The 25,554-nt window shown below is 41.6% G+C and overlaps 1 protein-coding gene across 1 annotated transcript in view; it reads left to right on the top strand.

The window, feature by feature from the left end:
- The first annotated feature begins 2,271 nt into the window (after positions 1-2,271).
- Positions 2,272-25,554, top strand: part of LOC143288190 (ankyrin repeat domain-containing protein 13D-like) — a 28,125-nt gene continuing 4,842 nt past the window's right edge. Inside the window, exons 1-12 of the mRNA XM_076596511.1 lie at positions 2,272-2,407; positions 4,987-5,122; positions 5,968-6,092; positions 8,369-8,414; positions 10,343-10,396; positions 12,761-12,850; positions 14,491-14,674; positions 15,122-15,188; positions 16,763-16,927; positions 19,010-19,186; positions 21,842-21,944; positions 24,172-24,330. Coding sequence (XP_076452626.1) covers positions 2,312-2,407; positions 4,987-5,122; positions 5,968-6,092; positions 8,369-8,414; positions 10,343-10,396; positions 12,761-12,850; positions 14,491-14,674; positions 15,122-15,188; positions 16,763-16,927; positions 19,010-19,186; positions 21,842-21,944; positions 24,172-24,330 — 1,402 coding nt within the window. The 5' untranslated portion in view covers positions 2,272-2,311. The remainder of the gene's footprint in view (positions 2,408-4,986; positions 5,123-5,967; positions 6,093-8,368; positions 8,415-10,342; positions 10,397-12,760; positions 12,851-14,490; positions 14,675-15,121; positions 15,189-16,762; positions 16,928-19,009; positions 19,187-21,841; positions 21,945-24,171; positions 24,331-25,554) is intronic.

Raw genomic sequence — 25,554 nt, 5'->3', positions numbered from 1 at the left:
TTCTTCTTATTATTATTCTTTTTTTTCTCCGCCGTTCTGGAAGGTTGGATAGTGATAACATACATAATATGGGCAGGTAAAACACACACACACACACACACACACACACACACACACACACACACACACACACACACACACACACACTGACACACTAAATTCAACTGCCGCCGAACATACGCGCTTTGCTCGCGCGTCTATGTATGTGTCAGTGTGTCTGTGTGTGTCTCTGAGTGTGTCCATCTGTGTGTGTGTCTTTGTGTCTATATGTGTGCGCAGTGTGTGTATGCGTGTGCACGCACGCGCGTGCTGCGTGCTCTTGCCTGTATCTGTGCGCATGTGTATGTGCCAATGTGTGCGCAGCACATTTTCGCTGGGACATCAGTCTATATATATATCTATCTATCTGTACAGGGAAGAAAGTGAGCTGAAAACAATTCATTATTTTTATCTAGGTACATGCACAACACACACACACACACACACACACACACACACACACACACACACACACACACACACACGCCTAAGTAACAATTATGTTGTCAGTTTCCACGATAAGTGTCTGTATGTATACCGAGTCAAGGCAGTTCGAGTGTCGCCTGCTTGTCGGCAATGATAAGTGCATGACTGTGTCGTGTGAGAGTTGTGTGCTAGCAAGGAATATGATCTATAAATGGTAGCCGGCCAACAGTACACAATGCATGTACGCTGCACCACTGACTGCAATGTCAGTCAACAGCTGTGTCGTGCCGCATCAACTGAGTGAATGGCCTACGCTGACACACCCTCACTACATTTGCCACCCGGACCGAACTGATCGATAGATAAAAAAAAAAAAAAAAGAAAAAGAAAATAAAAAAAAGGTTTTTAAAAAAGTCGAAAAGGGCATTCAGGCAGCCTGCCCGTCAGCGAAAATATTAAAAACTGCAACACACACATGCACTGAACCGCCATATGCCGGCACTGACTGACATGCACGTTTATCTAAACCCGGCTATACTCAGTGGAACTGAATTCAATACCCGGCAGGCCTAAACGGCATATGGTTATTTACGCACATGATGATGATAAAAATTTCTTTCAGTGGTGTATGATCAATCTTGTTTGTCAGTGAATCTTGTGGTTTTGTCGTAGTGTTGTTGTTGTTGTTGTCACGTGTTGTTTTGTGTGTGTGTGTGGGGGGGTGGGGGGGGGGGGGGTTGTTTTTCAGTTTCCAGTTCTCAGTCCAAGTCCATGATCACTGATTTTGTTTGTGTCTCTTGCATTTTTCTTCTCTCTTTTTTCCTTTTTTTTTCTTTTTCTTTTTCTTGCTCTTTTTTTTCTTCTTTTTTTCATTTTTTCTTTTTCTTTCTTTTTTTTCTTTTTCTTTTTCTGTTTTTTTTTTTCTTCTTCTTCTTCTCCTCATTTCTTCTTCTTCTTCTTCACGGGTCTTTCTTCTTCTTTTATTTTCAGTCCACAATTCTTAGCTGTTTAATCTCCTATCGTCCCATCCCTTCCAAAGGTTTGGCATAAAATATATATTATTATATGACGTGTTGCCACTTGGTGCCTCCCTGTGGAAGTGTAAGCTGATTCATTATTTCCATCAAAGAACCTGCACAGGCTATAGAAAATCAAGGCTCTTCAGGTTGATTTTAACTGACTCCGTTCTTTCCAGTCCAAGCTAAGGCTCCGCAACACAAGCCACTGGCTGAACGTTCCCTGTGTCACAACAGATTGCGATGTGCTGATATTACCCCGCTGTTTGGCAAACAAATTGACCCACTGAGGAAACCGTGAAATTTTTTTTATCAATAATTATCAGTAATAATGCATGGGTCCAAACTCACATTTCATCTCTGAAACGGTTCGTTCAGTGTTGTATCGGCGATGCGATCACAACTGAGAATGTAAAACTTGATTCCGTCAATTTATCTTTCACTACTGGTGTCATTTCAATGATTTCGAGTCATTAAAAAAAAAAATTCATTAATTACGAATTGTAACAGTATTATTAATCGGTACTAAAACTGCCGAAATTAAATAACTACGCAGTTTATAATGAAGCACAAAAAAAGCAACAACAACAAAATTCATTGAGTGATATTTTCTAATGGAATTTGTGATCGCACAGACCAAAATCAATATTTAGGCCTGTGCATCTTTTCGTCTGCCCTCACTAGAAACAAGTCGCCTGCACAGAATCGGAAATGAACTCTCACCCCTCAAAGCCGGAAGTCAAAACATTTTCATGGATTCTGATGAATCCGTTCTGACTCACAGAAAACAATGCTGAAATAGTCGTAATTTCGTATACGAATTGATCACGATGGCAAGTAAAACTTTACAGGAAGAATACCCAATTCATTGGTTGGCATGGCACAATGATTACAGGGAACTGGATCGGCTGCTTGGGCTGAAGAAGGTGAGGTCGAGGGGATGGAGTCTTGATTTCTCTATTTATACAATCTTGTCAGCGCTTGCAGCTTTATCGCGACTTGCGTAACTACATGTTTGCATGTTACGCAGATTTTTTATCTAATATATATAGTGAAGAAATGAGTATGTTGTTTGAGATGATTCCCGTTCAGAACTATGATTAACCGATTTATCACGATACCATTTAATTATAGTATAAATATAATGGAATGGTCAGAGGGAAAGACCGGTAAGTGTGAATAATAACAACAGTAATTCACATGGAATGGTTGAACGAATCTCACTTCCTTCCCACCACCTCCAGCTCTCTCTCTCTCTCTCTCTCTCTCTCTCTCTCTCTCTCTCTCTCTGATTCTCTCTTCCCCATCTGATTCTCTCTCTCTCTCTCTCTCTCTCTCTCTCTCTCTCTCACACACACACACACACACACACACACACACACACACACACAGCACACGAACCACATATAATACAAAACACACACACACACACACACACACACACACACACACTCACTCACTCACTCACTCACTCTTTATACAACTGTTGCACAGTGATGTTGTTTGTCCCAAGACATTGTTCTTAGTTTATAAGAAGGGCTAAATTAAAAGTTAATTGATATTATTTATATCAACAAATGCAATAAGTGAATGTAAACAGACAGCATGAATAAATAATTTTAGGTTATGATTTACTGTCAAGATGCTTTAAATTAGTATGGGTGGGCTGCTTTGATTTTGTTGTTGTTGTTGTTTTCCTTTTACACTAGGAGCAGCAACTAAGAACTTACTACATTGAGGTTTAAATAAGAAAGAAAGGTACATCACTTTATGTATGCTATTGTTGGAAAATCAAGAGCAAAATAGGCCAAGAGGCAGACATTTGTTGGGCACATTGACATTGGCTTTGCATTTTTTTACATCAGACCTTGGTTGGAGAAGAAGAAAACAGTATATGAGACTGGATGTGGTTACAAGAGTGAGGGGGATTCGGGATTAACAGTTTGCATTGAAACGGTATAGATGGGGCACTAGCTGGGGGATAAAAAGTTAGAGCTCTTTGGGTAAATGTTCAGGCTCTTTTCTTTCTCTTTCTCTCTCTCTCTTTTTTTTTTTTTCCTTTTCTTCTTTTTTTTTCTTGTTTTTAATTCCCTGACTTGAGTTGAAAGATGATTCAATGGTAATAATAATGATAATAATAATGGTATATGTATATGCGCTGAATCTTGTGCAGAGACAAATCAAAGCACTTTCGCACCAGTCATTCACACGCATACATAACTCTAAAACTGTAGAAACTAAAGACAAGGAAGGGCAGGCAAGGGAGGCTATTTTGGGAAAGGTGGGTTTTAAGGCCAGACTTGAAAGAGCTGAGAATGGAGACTTGATGAAGTGAAAGAGGAAGTTCATTCCAGTCGCAAGGTCCAGAGACAGAGAAAGAACGGCGGCCAACAGTCGAGTGTTTAAATCTGGGTATGCGTAAACAGAGTGGATCCGAAGCCGATTGTAGTGAGTGAGATGGAGTGTAGAGGTGAAGGCAGCCACAGAGATAGGAAGGGGCAGTTTTGTGAATACATTTATAACATAGAGTGCTGATCTTGTACTTTATTCTGTGTGAGACAGGGAGCCAGTGGAGATGTTGCAAAAGAGGAGTGATGTGCTCAGATCTTTTCTTTCTGAGGACGAGTCGGGCAGCAGAGTTTTGTATGGGCTGAAGGGACTGAATGGATGAAGCAGGCAAACCAGACAATAGAGAGTTACAGTAGTCAAGGCGAGAGAGAATGAGAGAAACGACAAGTCCAGATGGTGTTAAACAGATGATTTTATTTCATTTTGTTCAGAGGTAATTTAAACTGTAAACATCTTTTCTCTGTTAGTGTGTAGCGGCAACGTGAGTGTAAGCATCCTTTCTGTATTTGTTGGTGTTGCTTAGAGGTCATTTTTCATCTGTTCACACATAAGCCAAAGCCTAGTGGAGAGGAGAGAAAACACTGGCGAGTGTGGGGTTCTTCTTTTTCTTCTTCTTCTTCTTCGTTCGTGGGCTGCAATTCCCAGTTTCACTCATATGCACACGAGTGGGCTTTTACGTGTATGACCATTTTTACCCTGCCACGAAGGCAGCCATACTCCACTTTCAGGGGTGTGTATGCTGGGTTAGTGGGTATATTTTTGTTTCCATTACCCAACGAACGCTGACATGGATGACAGGATCTTTAACATGCGTATGCAGGTCTGCACATATGTTGACCTGGGAGATCGGAAAAATCCCCACCCTTTACCCACCAGGCACCATCACCGGGTTCGATATACATGAAGGGGGTTCAGGCACTAGCAGATTTGCACATATGTTGACCTGGGAGATCAGAAAAATCTCCACCCTTTACCAACCAGGCGCCACCGAGATTCGAACACGTGACCCTCAGATTGAAAGACCAGCGTTTTAACCACTTGGCTGTTGCGCCCATCGAGTATGGGATTTGATCCCCATGCATTCAGATTTTCTCGTTTCCTTTGTCCTAAGCGGACACGTTACCGTGAGGCCCCCACTCCACTGTTTGTGTTGCAGCATGATGTGGAGCTGAAGGACCCACGAGGACGGACACCTCTCCACCTGTCTGTGACCCTGGGTCACCTCGAAAGCACGCGGGTCTTGCTTCGTCACGGGGCAGACGCTGGGGCGGAGAATACTCATTGGTGGTCAGGTGAGTGGAGTGGAGTCGTGGTTTTTAGACACAAGACTCGAGGTTGGTGTATTGTGTATATATATATATATATATATATATATATATACATGTCAGAAATTCACTTTTTGACTTGTCAAAAAAAAAAAAAAAGGGAAAAAAGAAAACTAAATAATATACCTACCATAAACTGAAATTGAGTAAACTGTAAAGTTAAGAAAAGGACAGGAATTAAGATATAATCACACACATGTGCATGCACATGCACACACACACATACTTATCACACACGCACACTCACATACACACACATGACGTGCAATGATGCACACACGCACACACAAATAGTATTCTACCCCACTTCTGTTCAGTTCTGATATTTGGGAATAGGAAATGTATGCCAAGGGAAAGTGTGTGTGTGAAAGTCAGAGTGTATTTGTACCATATATACAAATGTATGTGTGTGTAAACCCCCACCCCAAACTTTAGGGTGAAGTTTGTGCCAAGTGGGTTTGGGTAGTTTACAGTATTATGCGTGTCGCTGAATGGTCCATCTTGTCTTGCACTGAATTCTAAAGATCAAGTAAGTGTTGCTGTTATACATGTTTTTTGTTGTTGTTTTTGTTTGTTTTGTTTTTTGATGTTTTTTTTTTCTTCTGTTTATTTTGTTTTAGAGTTAAGTTTAGTTGTCCATGAGTGTATGTAGCAAATGCGTATCACTGTATGGGTGTGTGTGTGTGTGTGTATTTTGCATTTGAATTTTAAGATGGAGTAAATGTTGTTGCTAGGTTGTTGTTGTTGGGTTTTTTTTATTATTGTTTGTTGTTTGTTTTTTTTTCCCATTTTTGTTTGTTTGATTTTTCTAGTCCTCCATGAGAGTGTATGCAGCGGAGACCCAGAGCTGGTGCAGCTTGTTTTACAGTACCGGGATTTCCAGCGCTACAACAAACGTACTGTCGGCATTCCAGAGCTGCTACAGCAGTTGAAAGAGGTGACAAGGGCTGCACTTTTAGTTTTATCTTTATTTTACTTCGATATATTTTTGTATTTGTATTTGTAGTTCTTTTTATCACAACAGATTTCTCTGTCTGAAATTCGGGCTGCTCTCCCCAGGGAGAGCGCATCGCTACACTACAAAGCCACCCATTTTTTTGTATTTTTTCCTGCGTGCAGTTTTATTTGTTTTTCCTATCGAAGTGGATTTTTCTACAGAATTTTGCCAGGAACAACCCTTTTGTTGCCGTGGGTTCTTTTACGTGCGCTAAGTGCATGCTGCACACGGGACCTCGGTTTATCGTCTCATCTGAATGACTAGCGTCCAGATCACCACTCAAGGTCTAATGGAGGGGGAGAAAATATCGGCGGCTGAGCTGTGATTCGAACCAGCGCGCTCAGATTCTCTCGCTTCCTAGGCAGACGTGTTACCTCTAGGCCATCACTCCACTTATATATATATATGTATATATAATATGTATATGTGTGTGTGTGTGCGAGATTGAATCCTGACTGAATGACACAGGAAACAAATGATCAGCACTTGAAGTAATGTCTGACCAAATATAGGAGCTATATAAGTATCAATCATGATAATGATAATAATGATAAATTTAATTACACATGCTTAACCGTGACCCACTAGTGCAGACTCCGGCAGGGGTGTGACATTCCTGTCCTGTGCAAACTACTATCCGCCATTTGATAATGATAGTGTCACAATGATAGTGTCACCATGAGGCAACCTGTCAACGATAGTGTCACCATGAGGCAACCTGTCAGTGATAGTGTCACCATGAGGCAACCTGTCAACGATAGTGTCACCATGAGGCAACCTGTCAGTGATAGTGTCACCATGAGGCAACCTGTCAACGATAGTGTCACCATGAGGCAACCTGTCAGCGATAGTGTCACCATGAGGCAACCTGTCAGCGATAGTGTCACCATGAGGCAACCTGTCAACGATAGTGTCACCATGAGGCAACCTGTCAACGATAGTGTCACCATGAGGCAACCTGTCAACGATAGTGTCACCATGAGGCAACCTGTCGGAGTAGACAGGCACTGCTTTTGTGTCTTTGGCACTTGCATGCATTTGTGTGTATGTGCGTGCGCTTCAAGTTTTATGCATGTGTCAGTCACTCTGTCTGTGTCTATGTGTTTGCACACTGTTAATGACATTGTGCATCACGCACTTGGCGCACTGAAAAAGAAAACCCTTGGCATCTGGAGTGTTGTCCTCCAGCAAAATGTTTCAGAAGAAATCCACTCTGATACTGAGTGACAGGTATACACAGTTACATATGTGCTTGCACTCAAAGCCTGACTAAGCGCATTGGGTTATGCTGCTAGGTCAGGCATCTGCCTGGCAGATGTGGTGTAGCAGCGTATTGGATTTGTCCGAACGCAGTGACACCGCCTTGAGAAACTGAAACTGTTACTGAAACTTATATAGCGCCTATTTCTGGTTAGAGACTAAGCTGTACGGGGCTTGCAAAAGCGGAGTGACATGCGCAACAGGTTGCGTACTGACGGCTGCATTTAGGTGCTCTTCATTTGTTTCTCCATGTTATTCAGTCAGGCTTCAGTTATGCACACGCAATTTTGCCAGGGACAACTTTTGTCATGTTCAGTTGTTGCCATGGGTTCTGTCATGTGCGCTGAGCGCATGCTAAACATGGGACCTCAGTTTATCATTGCATCCAAATGACAAGCATCCAGACCACTCAGGGTCTAGTTGAGGCGCGAGTGGGATAGCTTGCAAAGGTCTTCAGTCTTGTTCTGTTGACGAAGACTTGAAAACTGTGGAAAACTGCAAGACTGACTTCAGTCTTTATGAAGAGAGTGTTTTGACTGTTTCTGTGCAAGACATATGTCTCTTTTGGGTCTTCTAGAAATATACACACCATCTGGTGTCTTGTGCAAAGTGGACAACATTATGAACAAAGTATCGTTTGCGTAAATATGGTTGTGTGACTATGGAATGAGCCTGCATCGGTGAGTGCGCCGTCATTTTCAAAATTTAGTGCGGTGATTGGACTTGGTTATTGTGACTATTGTCATTGTTTAGATTTAGTTGATATTTTGCTTTGGACAGGAAGCAGACCCCTGCTTGAGTCTGCATCAGTATAATGAAATGTAATTTTAAGGGGAAAAATACTTTTTTCAAACTGTTATTTGAAGAAATAGTGTCAGTACCTATCTTGGTGTTTGTTGCTTGTACATATAGTTGAAGTAAATGTTGTTGCGGTTTTTTTTGTTTGAATTTTTCAGTCTCAAGATTTCTATGTTGAAATGAAATGGGAGTTCACAAGCTGGGGTAAGTATATGTGTATATATATATCTATATATCTGTTGGTTTATGTTCTTATCAGTTTTATTTTAACCCTTTGAGCCCTGAGTTCCTGAGCAATTTTAACCCTTCTGCCTGAGCTCCTGAGCCAAAATTTGCAAATAATTGGTATTAAACCCTTTGAGCCCTGACCACCGCTTTACCGGTGGTAGAGAAAAATGACATAATGCCTAGCCTAGCGGTGCGTAAACACTTGAAGCGTGCAGAGTCTCAACCTGGCCCGTCAGGGCAGAAATCAGGGACAAACGTGCGAGAAAACAACTGTACACAATGCAGCAAGTAATTGATATACTTGATGATTTATCGGAAGTAGAGTATGACAATGATTACTCTGATAGAGAGGTGGAATTCAAATCGGATGATTTTGCTACAGATAGTGATGTTGAAAATGAATCTGAGCATGCAGAATCAGTTGATCAAAGGAGGCGTGTCAGGTTGAGACTCTGCACGCTTCATGGTAGAAATCGATTTTTTTTATCCAAAGCATGTGCACAAAACACAGTGAAAAGGGGCGGCCATGTTGGTACTACGTTTGCTGACATCAGAATATTACGGTTTTTCTGATTGGCTCTTCAATATAAGTCAACCAATAGCAAAACACGACACAAGCGTTTACGCACCGCTCAACCGGTGGCTAGGCATTGTGTCATTTTTCTCTACCACCGGTAAAGCGGTGGTCTGGGCTCAAAGGGTTAATAATGAATAAACGTCTGTGGTGTGAGCCTAACATGGTCTATAAAGGACTCAACCCCTTGAACAACGCAGTATTCACTGAACCCAGGCTCTGAACAGTTGACCATTTAGGGATTCAGCCGGTAGGTTGTGACACTCATCTCTGCTCATAAAAAGTCAAAAACACTTCTACTGGGTTTTTTTCTGTGCTGACATTCTGACTATGTATGCATCATTGATTTTTTTTTCTTTTGTAAAATGATGGGTTAGAATGTATAGATTAATGCATCAGGTGGCGCACATCCATATGGACGTATGCATCAATGATGAATACATATCTCTTTGATTACTTGGAACAGCTGCAAAATCATTTTTGTTTACTTATTATTTGTTGAATATGACTGAAAGATTGGTGACATGAAGAGCTGTTTGTGCAAACTGTGTGCGTGCGCACACTTGAGTGCACGCTCGTGCACAGCACATGCATGGATGTTGACACACACACACAAACAATTGTTTGCATATACCTGTGTTTGTGGCATGCACACACACACACAAGCACACACACACACACACAAAACACAACACACACACACACACACACACACACACACACACACACACACACTCACTCCCCCCCCCCCACACACACACACACACGCATGCACACGCGCACACACACAAACACACACAAACACACACACACACACCACACACACACCACACCACACCACACCACACCATATTATTATTATTTTGTTATTATTACTGTCCTTCCACATGAATGCACTTATACAATACACATGATTATGCAATCATTTTTTGTTTTTGTTTTTACAAATGCAGATAAGTCAGTCAAAACATTCCCAAACTATCCTACCTTTCATACACAGTATGTAGTGCATTCTGAATGTCTCTGCCTTCCTGAAAAAGAGACTCTGTTTTTCACTTGACAGACTTGATACTTACACAAAAAAAAGTTACATAGAGATAGGATATTTATATATTCATTGGGGGTGTGCCAGCAGTTGACTATTGTCTTTTGGTTTTTATGTTGTAAACAAAAAGAATGACTTGGGAGCAGTTCGAATCTGTTTGTGCCTGTCTGTGTATGTGGGGGTGGGGGGTGGGGGTGGGGGTAATTTGGGGAATATGTATATATATATTTTATAGCATATTGTTCTATTAATGATAAATTTTGTTTCTTTTTTTTTCTTTCCCAGTTCCTCTTATATCAAGGATGTGCCCCAGTGATACATATCGTGTGTGGAAAAGTGGTAAGTGTGCATTTTTGTGCTTTTTTTTTGTTTTTTTTTTGGTTTTTTCCTGTTCTTCCTTTCACTCTGTCTATCTCTCTTTGTGGCTCCCTTTCCCATCCATTCTCTCCTTCCACATCTTCCCACCCTCCCCTTCCTCCACCCATCTCTTGCTTTCTTACTTTCTTCCTTCCATGGAAATTCTTTTCGATGTGGTTCTTACTGATTGCGTGTTACCTGGTTTCCGTCGTTTAGCGCTGCTGGAAGAAAGGAATATTGTTCAATTCCTGTCATACAGCCTTGTGATGGTAGACATCTGAGTAAAGTTTTAAGTGGTTGGAGACATGATTTGACAAAAAAACAAGAACGCCAGAGAATCGAGAGGCAGGCAGAAAATACGAAAAAAAGAAAACTTAGCCGTATGAAGAGCACAGGAACAGGAGTCATGATGGTTGCCGGAAAAAGAGGGCGCTAGCCAGCGGGACAAAGGGGAGGTTACCTACTTCCGGGAGGTTATCAGCCGTAGTTGCTTTCGTTTTCTCCGCATAGGTGGATAGTAGTTTGCACAGGACAGGAATGTCAGACCCCTACCGGAGTCTGCACTAGTTGGGTCACGGTAACTATGTTATTTAAACGGAATTTTAGATAGAAAATTTCCTTTTTGACATTGGAATGTTATCGTTAAATTTTAAAAAGTAAGAGGAGGGTTTGCAGGGCGTTTGGGGTTACGGAAGGGGGTGGGGGGGGACGGAGTTGTATGGTGTATTAGGGGAAACAACAGGATAGATGGATTAATTGATGTCAGGTATGTCAAGTTTTGTTTTACTGTCAGTGTAAGCTACCTTGTCCCCCCGTGGAATGCTGGGGGTCTATCAGTATAAATAGCATCCCCGCCTTCTGGAAATCCTGTGCTAGAAATTTCCTCTTTTCTGTCACTCTCTTTGTTTCTGCCTTTTTTTTTTTTTATCTTCACTGTTGTCTCCTTTTTTCTGTCTTCCCAGTCCATTCCTCTTTCTTTTTTCGAGTCAGCCTTGACACTTTTTTCCGCAGTCTATGATGTACTATCTGTGCTGTTTTGCTCTGGCGATTAGGTAGTGAGATGTAAACACTGGGATTGGTACTAGTTGCCCATTCTGCAGTGTTATTTGCCTATATGGCCTTTTTTTTTGTATTTTGTTGTTTGGCTTTGAAGTATTGTTTTTTTTTCCTGTGTTAAGATTTTTGTAATCTGGGGATGATAAATTAAGCGGCATGGCTGGCGTCCTCAGCATGGCCTAGTCTTACTTGTCATAAGGAGATGAATGGTTGGGATACTGTGTCATGAACTGTTTTGTGTGGGTTTATCTTCGTGTTTTTTTTGTAGATGTGACAGTTTTGTGTTGACGCGGTTGAGCGTTTGTATGGTTTGACAGTCCTGATATGGCCCTGTGCGGTCGGCTGGACTGTAAGCAACAAGAACAAGAATAAGCTAGCTTGTAAATGCCCCAGTATCAAGTAAATCAAGTAAAGATTTCTGTTTTAGGCTTATTCTGAATGTTTTGCATGCCAAGGAGCAAGGTGGTGAAGTGGTTAAGACGCATATCTGCCAGTGCAGTGTCTGTGAGGGTCTGGGTTCGAATCCCGCTCTTGCCCTTTCTCCCATGTTGACTGGAAAAATCAAACTGAGCTTCTACAGTTCTGGTCATTCGGATGAGATGACAAAGCAAGGCCCCTTGTACAGCGTGTACTTGGTGCACTGAAATCAGTATCAGTATCAGTAGCTCAAGGAAAAAAAACCCCATGGCAACAAAAGTGTTGTCCTCTGGCAAAATTCTGTAAAAGAAATCGGCTCTGATAGGTACATAGATATATATATATATATATATATATATATATATATATATATATATATATATATATATATATGATAGTCAGTCGTGTCCGACTATGACCATCAGAACAGCAGAGGAGGCAACTGCTGTTCCGACTATTTGGACTAGAATTTGATTATAGCGGAGAGTGTCTTGCCCAAGTACATCCCCACTGTCTCGGCCAAGAGGGTTTTAGGACAGTCGGCGTTGGGATGGTTCCCAAAGGCCAACTTGCCCACAAGGCTGCAGCACTAAGAGCCAGTGCAATTTTGCCTCCTAGTTTGAGAGTCATAGTCCTCTCTCTCTCTCTCTCTCTCTCTCTCTCTCTCTCTCTCTCTCTCTCTATATATATATATATATATATATATGCATATGAGGTGTAGTGTGTATATGGATTTGTCTGAACGCAGTGACGCCTTCTTGAGAAACTGAAACTGGAAACTGTGTGCTTGTGTTATGAGAAACTTATGTTTTTCACAAAAAAGGATTTCAGTCCATGATTTTGATATATATATTTTTTTAACCTAATCAACAGGTTCCTCTGTACGTATCGACACAACTCTGTTGGGTTTCGACAACATGTCCTGGCAAAGGGGCAGTCGCAGTTATGTCTTCAAAAGTGCTTGTAAGTGTTTTTTTTGTGTGTCCATCATTCAAGTCCTTTCAGTCCCTTCAGCGCATACAAAACTCTGCTGCCCGACTCGTCCTCAGAAAGAAAAGATCTGAGCACATCACTCCTCTTTTGCAACATCTCCACTGGCTCCCTGTCTCACACCAAATAAAGTACAAGATCAGCACTCTGTGTTATAGATGTATTCACAAATCTGCCCCTTCATATCTCTGTGGCTGCCTTCACCTCTACACTCCATCTCGCTCACTACGATCAGCTTCAGATCCACTCTGTTTACGCATACCCAGATTCAAACACTCAACCGTTGGCCGCCGTTCTTTCTCTGTCTCTGGACCTTGCAATTGGAATGAACTTCCTCTTTCGCTTCGTCAAGTCTCCACACTCAGCTCTTTCAGGTCTGGCCTTAAAACCCACTTCTTCCCAAAATAGCCTTCCTTCCCTGCCTCTTCCTTGTATTCAGTTTCCCCAGTTTTAGAGTTATGCATGCGTGTGAATGACTGGTGCGAAAGCGCTTTGATTTGTCTCTGCACAAGATTCAGCTCTATATAAATACCATTATTATTATCAAGTCCATGCCAGGAGTGACAGTTGGGTTTTTTAGTTGTTGTTTTTTTGTTTTGTTTTTTGTTTGGATCCTTTTGTTGTGTTGCTTTTCCCCCATGGTGTGTTTGAAGGGATGCTTGTTACTGATACGTGCTTGATGATTAGTACATATCTTGGCAGTTAAAGATATACATAATGTTTATGAATGATTCTGTAACTTGTGTGTGTGTGTGTGTTTGTTTGTGAACGAAAGTTTACTCTTTTGAAGTTATTGAACTGAATACACCATTTTGGGATGGAAACATAAAATTTTTGAAGTTACATAATGTTTTGGGGGAAGTTTACTTTTTGGCAGCAAAACATAACATTTTGGAAGAGATATTTAACTTTTTTGAAGAATAATTTACTTTTTGACAACTTTCAGCACATATAATTTTGGAGGGATACATAACACTGTTGAAGGATTTTACTCTCTTTTTTTTTTTCAGTGCGGAAAGATTGTCAGAGAGTCATCAGTGGATGCCTCCAAAATCCCACCTGGGGTTACGAGACTGATAACGATGATGACATTATTCCAATTAAAGCACTTGACAATTTATGGAAGGATGCGAAACAATTTTTATTGGATTACTGTACATTTTTTTGCAGTTAAAGCCCATGACGATTGCAAATAACTGTTGCAAAAGAAATAAACTCACCAAACGGTCTTTCCATTTAAAGAACAGATAGACAAAAAAGAGATTTTCAAAAGAGGGTGCTAGTCAGGGATGCAAAGGGGAGGTAACCTACTTCGGGAGGTTATCGGCGGCGGCCGTAGCTACTTTCGTTTTCTCTGCATAGGCGGGTAGTAGTTTGCACAGGACAGGAATCAGACCCCTGCCGGAGTCTGCACTAGTGGGTCACAGTAAGTATGTTACATAAACGTAATTTTGGTGTCATAATTTTAAGAAGAAAATTTCCTTTTTTAAAGAGACCTGGTTCGTGAAAATAAATTGTGGGTACTGAGTGAGTATCGAACTTTTGAATTACTGTAGAAATCTGATATAGATACAGACTGACTTGGCGTCTTTGCGTTTGTATCTCTGCAGCAGCCAACACAGCTGTCATGATGGAGATTGATCACGACAACAAGGGAGTTTACTCTGAGATGATCCGCACCTTGCCGGGCTCTGCCGACTCGTCCCTGATGATGCCATCAGAGGAGGCAGTGGCCGCTAGGCTGACCTCCCCTGTCGTCACCACATACATCGACACGAACAGAATCTCATTTGAAAGGTTGGGCTTTGATGATAAGCTGGTTGTCAGGGGTATGTGTGTGCTTGACTTAGCTTGATGTTGTGTGTGATTTTGATGGCATGATTGGAGTTTGTTTGGGTTTGTTTTTTTGCTTGTTTTTGAGCATGTATTGAGATATTAAGATGTGTATCATTTCCTTTGGGTTTTTTTTTTCTGTCTGATTTCCTATCAATACTTGCTGGAAATAACTGAGCTGATAATGGTTGAATATGCTTTTTTGTTTGTTTGTTTTAAAGAACTTGTGGTTCATAACTAAAAGGAAAATTGAGTGGCATTTTGTGCACACGCACACACGTGCGCACACACAAACACACACACACACACACACACACATGCATGCATGCATTAATACATACATGCATGCAAACAGACGCATGCACGCTGTCTCGCATATGTGCACACACGCATGATTTTTGCTGATTGCAGAAGTAAGTCCGGGATCTGGGGCTGGCGAAGCGACAAAGCCGAGGCTGTCAACGGATTTGACTGCAAAGTAAGACACTTATCTGCACTTGTTTTGAAAGAAACTATTACATTTTGGTAAATGTTTTTATATTGATTGAACAAAATTTTGGTGTCATATACTGTACCATGTCAAACTGATGCAAACTAGGCCTATCGGTTTGCTCTGCTTGGCCAAATTTCGCGCGGCTAACAGTGAAAAGACAAGCCGTCTTGCCCGATCCACTCTTAGCCAGTCAAACGCCTCTACAAGCTATAAGCGCTGAACCATTCCTTTGGCCAAGGCTCTCCACGCCATCTTGTCAGGTTTACGCTCTGTCTCGTCTTACGCTTTTTTTTGGCTATTAAGCGTATTCATTTGGCCTTATTTTGCTGCATGCGGCTTGTGTTTATTGTATTCTTACATTCTGTGTACTCGATTCGACTCGGCCCCCTCGATTCGTTCGTTTTTCTCTACCTCTAAGTCGAACCTGTCTTTCCTTTCTCTGTTGGGGATCAGATTTTCGCTGGGTGCCTAAGCACAGGTACCATGCCTTGTATGCCATCCCACGAAGGCAGAATTATGAGGCTGGGATTGAGACTCGGCAAGAGACTCTCCCAGGCCCGGAGTTCATGATTCCTCCTGATAGGGACCGCAGCGATGCGTCTTTAGACGCTGGGCCTCTGTCAGCCCACAGGTGACCTCCACGGTCACAACGGCCTCCTTGTCAGGACCGACGGCTGCCGAGGGGCCCCCGCTCGGCCTGAGGGAACCTGCAGTCCCACACAAAATGGATGTTTGCTTGAAGTGATGAAAGATCCCATAGTCCCTTTGTCTGGCGTCATATCTTCACACCGTTTAGATCTCATGTCAGACTGACATCAGCTTGCCAGTTGAGAGACAGACACACACACACACACACACACACACACACACACACACACACACACACACACACACACATATATAAGACACACAGAGAGAAAAATAGACAGTTTCAGTTTCAGTTTCACTTTCTCAAGGAGGCGTCACGGTGTTCGGACAAATCCATACACGCTACACCACATCTGTTGAGCAGATGCCTGACCAGCAGCATAACCCAACGCGCTTAGTCAGGCCTTGAGTGCATGCTTACATATTTGTGTACCTATGAAAGTGGATTTCATTTTACGTAATTTCGCCAGAGGACAACACTCTCGTTGCCATGGGTTCTTTTTCAGTGCGCCAAGTGCGTGCTGCACACGGGACCTCGGTTTATCGTCTCATCCGAAAGACTAGACGCTCAGTTTGATTTTCCAGTCAAACTTAGGAGAAAGGGCGAGAGCGGGATTCGAACCCACACCCTCACGGACTCTCTGTATTGGCAGCTGAGCGTCTTAACCATTCTGCCACAATGACAGAGAGACAGACAGACAGACCTGTACTGATAGACAGAGAGACCTGTACTGATAGACAGACAGAGAACCACACACTAAATTGGTAAATTAATAGGAATGGAGACATAGATAATAGAAATTGAGTTTAAAATACAGTTCAAAACACAACACAGAGTGACAGCCAACACTAACATCATTGAGAAACGTGACGCTAAAACCCATTCAAGAGTCGCCCCCTCCCCTGTGCAGGTGTTCACGGCGAACAACGTGGAGCTGGTGACGAAGTCGCGCACGGAGCACCTGACGAAGCAGGACAAGGAACGGTCCAAGAAGAGCAGCAAGACGCCTCTGGAGACCTTCCTGGGCGCCACAGAGGAGCAGGCCGTGCAGCACGCCGGCACCAGCATCAACGGGGTGAGCCCGTGCCGCATGCACACGGTAGCGCATGTAGAAGAACCCACGGCAGCAACAAAAGGGTTTGTCATTGCTCATGTAGAAGGGCTCACGGCAGCAACACAAGGGTTTGAGAAAAATCCACTTCTGTTAGGAAAACAAATTACACATGAATCGTGAAGATGCACGTAGCGTTTGTAAAAGAAGCCACGGCAGTAACATTTAAAGGGTTTGTCCCTGGCGAAGTTTTGGTGAAAAAGTCCACTTTGATAGGAAAACAAATTACACATGAATCGTGAAGATGCACGTAGCGCTTGTCAAAGAACCCACGGCAGTAACTTTAAAAGGGTTTGTCCCTGGCGAAGTTCTGGTGAAAAAGAATAGAATGTAGAATAGAATAGAATATGTCTTTATTACCAGGTGTACCGGGGTCACAAGGAATATTGGGGGGGGGATAGTACACAACAAGATACGAACATAAATCGAAAATCATGCACAAACACAGATACAGTAGAAATAAGATACATACAAGTGCATATCAATATAAAAACTTGTGCATACTCATGCATGCACACACTACACACACACACACACACACACATGCACGCACACACACACACACACACACACACACACACACGTTTGAACAGAAGCTGCATATTACACATGTGGATGGGGCTGATGACTAGATATTCAGGTAGATGGTTGTTGGTTGCACAGTTCCATTATCACACTGGATTTGTTCGAGAGATAGGGCATTGACTGCTTTGGGGAAGAAGCTACTGGCGAAGCAGTTGGTTTTTGTCCTTATACTTCTGTACCGTCAACCAGAGGGGAGCATCTCGAAAATCCCAGAAGCTGGATGTGATTCGTCCTGGGTGATTGATAGGAAAGCAAATTACACATGAATCATGAAGATGCACATAGTGCTTGTCAAAGAACCCACAGCAGCAAGTTTAAAAGGGTTTGTCCCTGGCAAAGTTCTGGTCAAAAAGTCCACTTTGATAGGAAAACAAATTACACACGAATCGTGAAGATGCAGCGCATTTAAGAGAACCCACAGCAGCAACAAAAGGGTTTGTCCCTGGCGAAGTTCTTGCGAAAAATCCACTTTGATAGAAAAACAAATGCACATGAATTGTGATGATTCAGATTGACCAAAACCTGTAATCATGATGTGTAATCGTGATGATTCAGACTGATTAAAACATGTAATCGTGATGAATCAGAGTAACTAAAACGTGTAATTGTGATGATTCAGACTGACCAAAACGTGTTATCGTGATGATTTAGACTATCCAAAAATGTGTCATGATGATGATTAGACTGAGCAAAACATGTAATGATGATGATTAGACTGACCAAAACGTGTTAAGGTGATGATTCAGACTAACTAAAACGTGTTTTGGTGATGAATCAGACTGACCAAAACGTGTAATCGTTATGATTCAGACTGCCCAAAACGTGTAATTGTGATGATTCAGACTGACCAAAACGTGTAATGGTGATGATTCAGACTAACTAAAACGTGTTATGGTGATGATTCAGACTGACCAAAACGTGTAATGATGATTCAGACTGACCAAAACGTGTAATGGTGATGATTCAGACTGACCAAAACGTGTAATTGTGATGATTCAGACTGACCAAAACGTGTAATGGTGATGATTCAGACTAACTAAAACGTGTTATGGTGATGATTCAGACTGACCAAAGTAATTATGTATATCATGATGACTCAGAGTGACCAACAAAACAGGTAATCATGATGATTCAAACTTACTTATGTCTGTTCATGACAGTTCAAAACTCATCATTTTTTATCATGACAATTTAAACTGATAAAAACGTGTAATGGTAACAACACTTCAAACCAGCAAAAAACGTGTAATCATAATAATTCAGACCAACAAAACTGTGTAATCATGCGCAAAACGTGACCTGATTAAGCAACAGTTCCAGAAGATGAGTACAATGTCTTACAAACCATCATCCATCATGCCGGAATGGTATAGAATTGCATGCAGCAGTGAACTAATCAGACTGACAAAAATCGTGTAATCATAGTGAAAAAACGTGTCACGATTGTGTTACCGGTTCCAGACGACAAGCGCGGTGTCCTACAACCCCTCGTCCATCACGCCAGAGGAATACTTCAACTCGCTGGTGGACCTGGGCGAGCGGGACATCGGGCGTCCCATCGAGCAGACCACCAAGGTGCAGAAGTTCAAGGCGGCGCTGTGGCTGTGCGAGGACTTCCCGCTCTCCTTGCAGGAACAGGTAGCGTTTGAACAGTTCTGTTTTCCAATCCTCTTTTTGACTCACTTGTGTATACAAAGTGAGTCTATGTTTTAACCCGGTGTTCGGTTGTCTGTGTGTGTGTGTGTGTGTCCGTGTGTGTGTGTCTGTGCGTCCGTGGTAAACTTTAACATTGACATTTACTTTGTCAGTTGACACCAAATTTGGCATAAAAATCGGAAAAATTCAGTTCTTTCCAGTCATCTTGTTTAAAACAATATTGCACCTCTGGGTTGGGGACAAAAAAATTAAAGAAGCCTAATTACATGCAAACTGCATTTACTGTTATATTTATATTTTTTGTATTCTCTAAACTTGGCACTTTGACCTCTTATTCTGACACAACAACAAGAGGAGTCATTATTATCATTTTTTGTTCAAACAGGAACTTCTTTTGCTAAGCATGGAATTTTCATTTATTTTGCAAACGTTTTGGTGCAGATAGTAAAAAAGGGAAATTACTCTGTAATTAATGCTAGGGGACTTAATTTATCACAAGTGAGTCTTGAAGGCCTTGCCTCTCTTGTTTTGTCTATCCTTCACATACCTCTTTCACTGACAGAACGCTCCCCTGGCAGCAAATATTTTAGATACTGTGCTCTCAGTTACAGGTTTTGGTTCAAGTCAAAACAACCCAGTGGGCATATGTTAGTGGGAAACTGGCTGCAGCTGTCAAGCTTTGTTACAATGTAATAAAAAAAAAAAAAGAAAAGAAAAGGTCTTGTTAACTTGACCCCTCAATGTCAACTAAAGTCGCCATTGGCGGTGCACTGTCTAGTCAACTTGAGTCGCCTGTGGCAGTGAAACAGCTTTGTCACAGCACTTCCCATTCGGGATTCTATGCCTCCTTAATTCAAAAGAGGGTGCTAGTCAGGGATGCAAAGGGGAAGTAACCTACTTTGGAGGTTATTGGTCATAGCTACTTTCATTTTCTCCGTATAGGCGGGTAGTAGTTTGCACAGGACAGGAATCAGACCCCTGCCGGAGTCTGCGCTAGTGGGTCACGGTAAGTATGTTACTTAAACGTAATTTTAGGAAGAAAATTTCCTTTCATTCTGAGGTAACGTACAAAGATAGATTTTTCTTTTGATATTGAATGCACACGTATTTGCTCTGAATCAAGACACAGGTAAAGTCACACATATGTACAATAACACAGGGTCGAAGGGGACCTCTCACCTGAGTTTTGTTGTGTAAGATGGAAGAGTGATAGAGGGAGACAGGCCGAGTCGAGTAGAGATAGTATCAGTTCCATTCCACGCGACCGCAGACAAAACGACTGAAGCCTGTACGATCGATCTTACCTCTGAACTGACCTGAGTGGCCTTAGACCTCATTGGAAGCGAGGAAGGCGTTGGAGGTAGGGGTCGTGGTGGGGAAAGTGGGAGAAGGGGAGCAGAAAAGAAGCTAGTTGTGGCTGAAAGAGCTGGACCTGTGTGCTTCCCTGTCAAGAGAGATCTGAGCTTAGTTTTCGCCCGAGCGCCCAAACGAACAACGTAGTCCTGTGATCTGTTGGAAGACATGACCATATGCGAAAACAAGAATGACAAAGAGATCAATTAAAAAAAATGCAGAAGACTAAGCCACTGGAAAGCTCAGGACCGGGATGGAAGATGGCTGCCATCAGAAGAGGGCGCTCTAAAGGCATGCACAGGGGAGGTAACCTATAAGGGGGAGGTAACTAGCCACATGTACATTTGTTTTCTCCCCTTCTCAGGGTTAGTAGTTTGCACAGGACAGGGAATCAGACCCCTGCCGGAGTCTGCACCAGTGGGTCACGGTAAGTATGTTAAAATAAACGTAATTTTAGGAAGAAAATTTCCTTTTAAGCAGACCTATGATCACAACTTGCAAATTACTAAATACATGTGAGTCAGAGCAGCAGCAAGCTTACAGTTTACACCGATTTAAAAAAAAACACAAAAAAACACGCCTGCACACAACTGACAAAACATTGAGCTTAGCTACACCAGTTAAAAAAAAGACCACGTCTGCACACACACGACTGACAAAACATTGAGCTTAGCTACACCAGTTAAGAAAAAACACACCTGCCTACACTGAATAAAAAAACAAACAGCAAAAACTTAGCTACACACACCACTGACAAAACATTGAGCTTAGCTACACACACGACTGACAAAACATTGAGCTTAGCTACACACACGACTGACAAAACATTGAGCTTAGCTACACCAATTAAAATAAAGACCACGCCCGCACACACACGACTGACAAAACATTGAGCTTAGCTACACCAATTAAAATAAAGACCACGCCCGCACACACACGACTGACAGAACATTGAGCTTAGCTACACACACCACTGACAAAACATTGAGCTTAGCTACACACACGACTGACAAAACATTGAGCTTAGCTACACCAATTAAAATAAAGACCACGCCCGCACACACACGACTGACAGAACATTGAGCTTAGTTACACACACGAATGACAAAACATTGAGCATAGCTACACCAATTAAAATAAAGACCACGCCTGCACACACACCACTGACAAAACACTGAGCTTAGCTACACACACGACTGACAAAACATTGAGCTTAGCTACACCAATTAAAATAAAGACCACGCCTGCACACACACGACTGACACAAGGAGAACGGTTGAACAGGTGCTGCCCATCATCGACCTCATGGCCACCAGCAACGCCCACTTTGCCAAGCTCCGTGACTTCATCACTCTGCAGCTGCCTGCCGGCTTCCCTGTTAAGATAGGTGTGTTAACCTTTCTTTCTTTCTTTTTGTGTGTGTGCGTGTGTGTGTGTGTGCGAACGGTTGTTTGTTGTTTTGTTTATAATTTTTTGATAACAATGATGTAAGTAGGTAGTGGCTTCCCTGTGGAATTTGGTGCATGAAGCTTTTGTTTTCTGTTGTTGTTTTTTGAACCGTCGTTTGTTGTTTTGTTTATAAAAATTTGTTAATAGCAATGATGATTGAAGGTACAAGCTTCCCTGTGGAGATTTGTTGGTGAACCTTTTTTTTTTTTTTTTTTTGTGAACCGTTAGAGACAAATCTAAGTGCTTTCACACCAGTCATTCACACGCATGCATAACTCTAAAACTGAAGAAACTGAAAACAAGGAAGAGGTAGGGGAGGGAGGCTATCTTGTGAAGAGATGGGTTTTAAGGCCAGACTTGAAAGAGCTGAGTGCGGAGACCTGACGAAGTGAAAGAGGAAGTTCATTCCAAATGCAAGGTCCAGAGACAGAGAAAGAACAGCGTCCAACAGTGAAGTGTTTGAATCTGGGTATGTGTAAACAGAGTGAATCCGAAGCCGATTGTATCGAGTGAGATGGAGTGTAGAGGTGAAGGCAGCCACAAAGATAGGAAGGGGCAGACTTGTGAATACTTTTATAACATAGAGTGCTGATCTTATACTTTATTCTGTGTGAGACAGGGAGCCAATGGAGATGTTGCAAAAGAGGAGTGATCTGCTCAGATCTTTTTTTTCTGAGGACGAGTCGAGCAGCAGAGTTTTGTATGCGCTGAAGGGACTGAATGGATGAAACAGGCAAACCAGACAATAGAGAGTTACAGCAGTCAAGGCAAGAGAGATTGAGAGAAACGACAAGTCTAGATGTTGTGTATTATGATATAATAGGAATAATTGCTTGCAGCTTCCCTGTAAAAACTGGTTGGGTGAACAGATTTGTTGTTTCTTCTTTTTCTTCTTCATTCTTGGGCTGCAGCTCCCACGTTCACTCATATGTACACCAGTGGACTTTTACATGTATGACCGTTTTTTCCACACTATGTTGGCAGCCGTACTCCATTTTTGGGGGTGTGCATGCTAGGTATGTTTTTATTTCCATAACCCACCGAACGCTGACATGGATTACAAGATCTTTAACATGCATATTTAATCTTCTGCTGACGTATACACACGATGGGGGTTCATGCACAAGCCGGTCTGCACATATGTTGACCTGGGAGATCGTAAAAATCTCCACCCTTTACCCACCAGGCACGGTTACCAAGATAACCCGTGACCCTCAGATTGAAAGTCCAGTGCTTTAACCACTTGGCTATTGCACCTGTCTGTTGTTTATGATAATGATGATAATAGTCGGTGCAACTACAAGCTTCCCTGTGAAGTTCAGTGTGTGGACCGTTGCTTGTTGTTTTGTATACAATATAATGATATTATGATTCTGTTAGGTAGCAGCTTCTCTGTGAAGATTGGTGGGTGAAGGGGTTTATTGTTTTGTGTATCATATAATGATATGTTATAGCAGGTAGCAGCTTCACTTTGAAGATCTAGGTGCACTGTTGTTCATGATATCTAACACAGTGAAAGTGAAGAGATTGTCAAGCCTAACGTCTTCTGTGCCATTGTTTTACATCATACGAATGTTGACAATGATTCCTTTAGCTCTGTGAAGTGATAATGTCTTGTGATTTGGACAGAGGGTGTGTATGCTGTATGTGTGTGTGTTATGGTTGCATTTTAACTTGTCAGCGTGAATCTTTGCCTTTGCGTAATTCTTTATATCCCGGGTTGGCTGCTCATTTCTTTTGACTGTTTCTTTTCTTCTTGTGATTATTTTCCTTAGCTGTAGTTTTCTCCATCATTCTCATTCTAATTATGTGCTTAAATGTATCTTGTGACCATACTCTTTTTCTTTTTTCTCTTCTGTACTGCTTGTTTTGCTGTGACCACCAGTATTTTATTTTGTTTGATGTTTTTGATTGAGGTAGCACCAGGATGAGTATTTATGATGTGTTAACTACTGTTTTATACTCAGTCACAGAGGCTGTCACATGCCGGCGTAATTTCCAGTTGGAATTATAAAGATGTATCAACACAGCTGGATTGAAGAAAATGTGATTGTTGTATACATACACCTGCAGAATGGGGGATATACATACAGTTGTCCAATGCTGATCTCAATGCTGTTTCTTTTTTTTTTCTTTTCTTTTTTTTTTTTTTGTCTCCTTCACAGAGATTCCTCTCTTTCACGTGTTGAACGCTCGAGTCACGTTCGGGAATATTTTTGGGTCGGTGACGCCAGCGGATCACGTCACTTTGATTCGAGAGCCGACAGTGTCGTGCACTGTGGACGAAGAGTGTTTTGAAGCGCCACGAAGTTACCACGTCACAGGTGAGACAAATGAAGAGAACGGAAGGGGATGGGGGTGGCTTGGTTGGTTGGTTGGTTGGTTGGTGAAAGTTTTTTGACTACTCACTTTCCCTGCCATTTTATGCCCTCTGGTGTGTGCAGGACAGTATCAGTAGCTCGAGGAGGTGTCACTGCGTTCGGACAAATCCACATACACTGCACCACATCTTGAGAATAAAGAAAAAAAAGAGAGAAAAAAAGAATAGAATAATTAATAATAATAATAATAATGAATAATAATAATAATGATAATAATGATGATGATAAGAAGAAGAAGAATACTATCGTAATAATAATGGTAATAAAGAAAATAAAATGAAAAGACTATAATGATGATAAATAAGGACATAAATGTAAAATGTAAATAATAATGAACAATAATAATAATAACAATAATAATAATGATGATGATGATGATAAGAAGAAGAAGAAGATTTTTTTTTTAGGAGAAATCAGTGGATGTTGAAGAAGAATATTATCGTAATAATAATGGTAATAAATAGAATAAAATAAAAAGACAATAATGATGATAAATAAGCAAATAAGGACATAAAATGTAAAACATGCAGACACACTTTCACACATACACGTACACACACATGCATAACAGATATATGCAACAAACATGCAGTTTCACATATATGAAAATGGATGCGTTGCCATCATTGAAGAATGAGAGAGCTTCATTAGACCACAACAGCTCATGTAGACACTTTTTTTTTTCTTCTTTTTTTTTGTGGCCTGGTTGCATGCAGGTCATGGAGCACCAGAACATGTTTGGGGGGGGGGGACGGGGGGGGGGGGGTTGTTGGGTTTTGGGGGGGGGGGGGTTTGGTGCTTTCACACGCCTTCTTCGTTGCCAAAAAAACCCCTTTTTTTCCTTCTGTTTTCTTTCGGGTTTTTTTTTGTTTTTTTCTTTCGGGTTTTTTATTTCTTTCTTTCTTTTCGTTTTTTTTCTGTTTTCTATATGAGTTTTCGATTGATACATTGTTTCTAAATGTAATCAAAGTAGTATTCTTCCGAATACACTAAGTTCTTTGTCTGAATATTCAGTTTTCATGAACAATTTCAGTGAATATTTTAACATTATACATGATTTTTGAGTTGTCTGAGATTTAGGCTGCTCTGATGTGAGTGTGGGGATTCTGTATGTGGGATAATCATCCGAAACCATGCGCAGACACTTGTTTTCACTTTGTTCATAGC

The sequence above is a fragment of the Babylonia areolata genome, chromosome 12 (assembly GCF_041734735.1).
Source record: "Babylonia areolata isolate BAREFJ2019XMU chromosome 12, ASM4173473v1, whole genome shotgun sequence".
In the NCBI taxonomy this organism is placed as follows: Eukaryota; Metazoa; Mollusca; class Gastropoda; order Neogastropoda; family Buccinidae; genus Babylonia; species Babylonia areolata.
The sequence above is the reverse complement of the archived record's forward strand: the minus strand, read 5'-3'. Positions and strand labels throughout refer to the sequence as shown.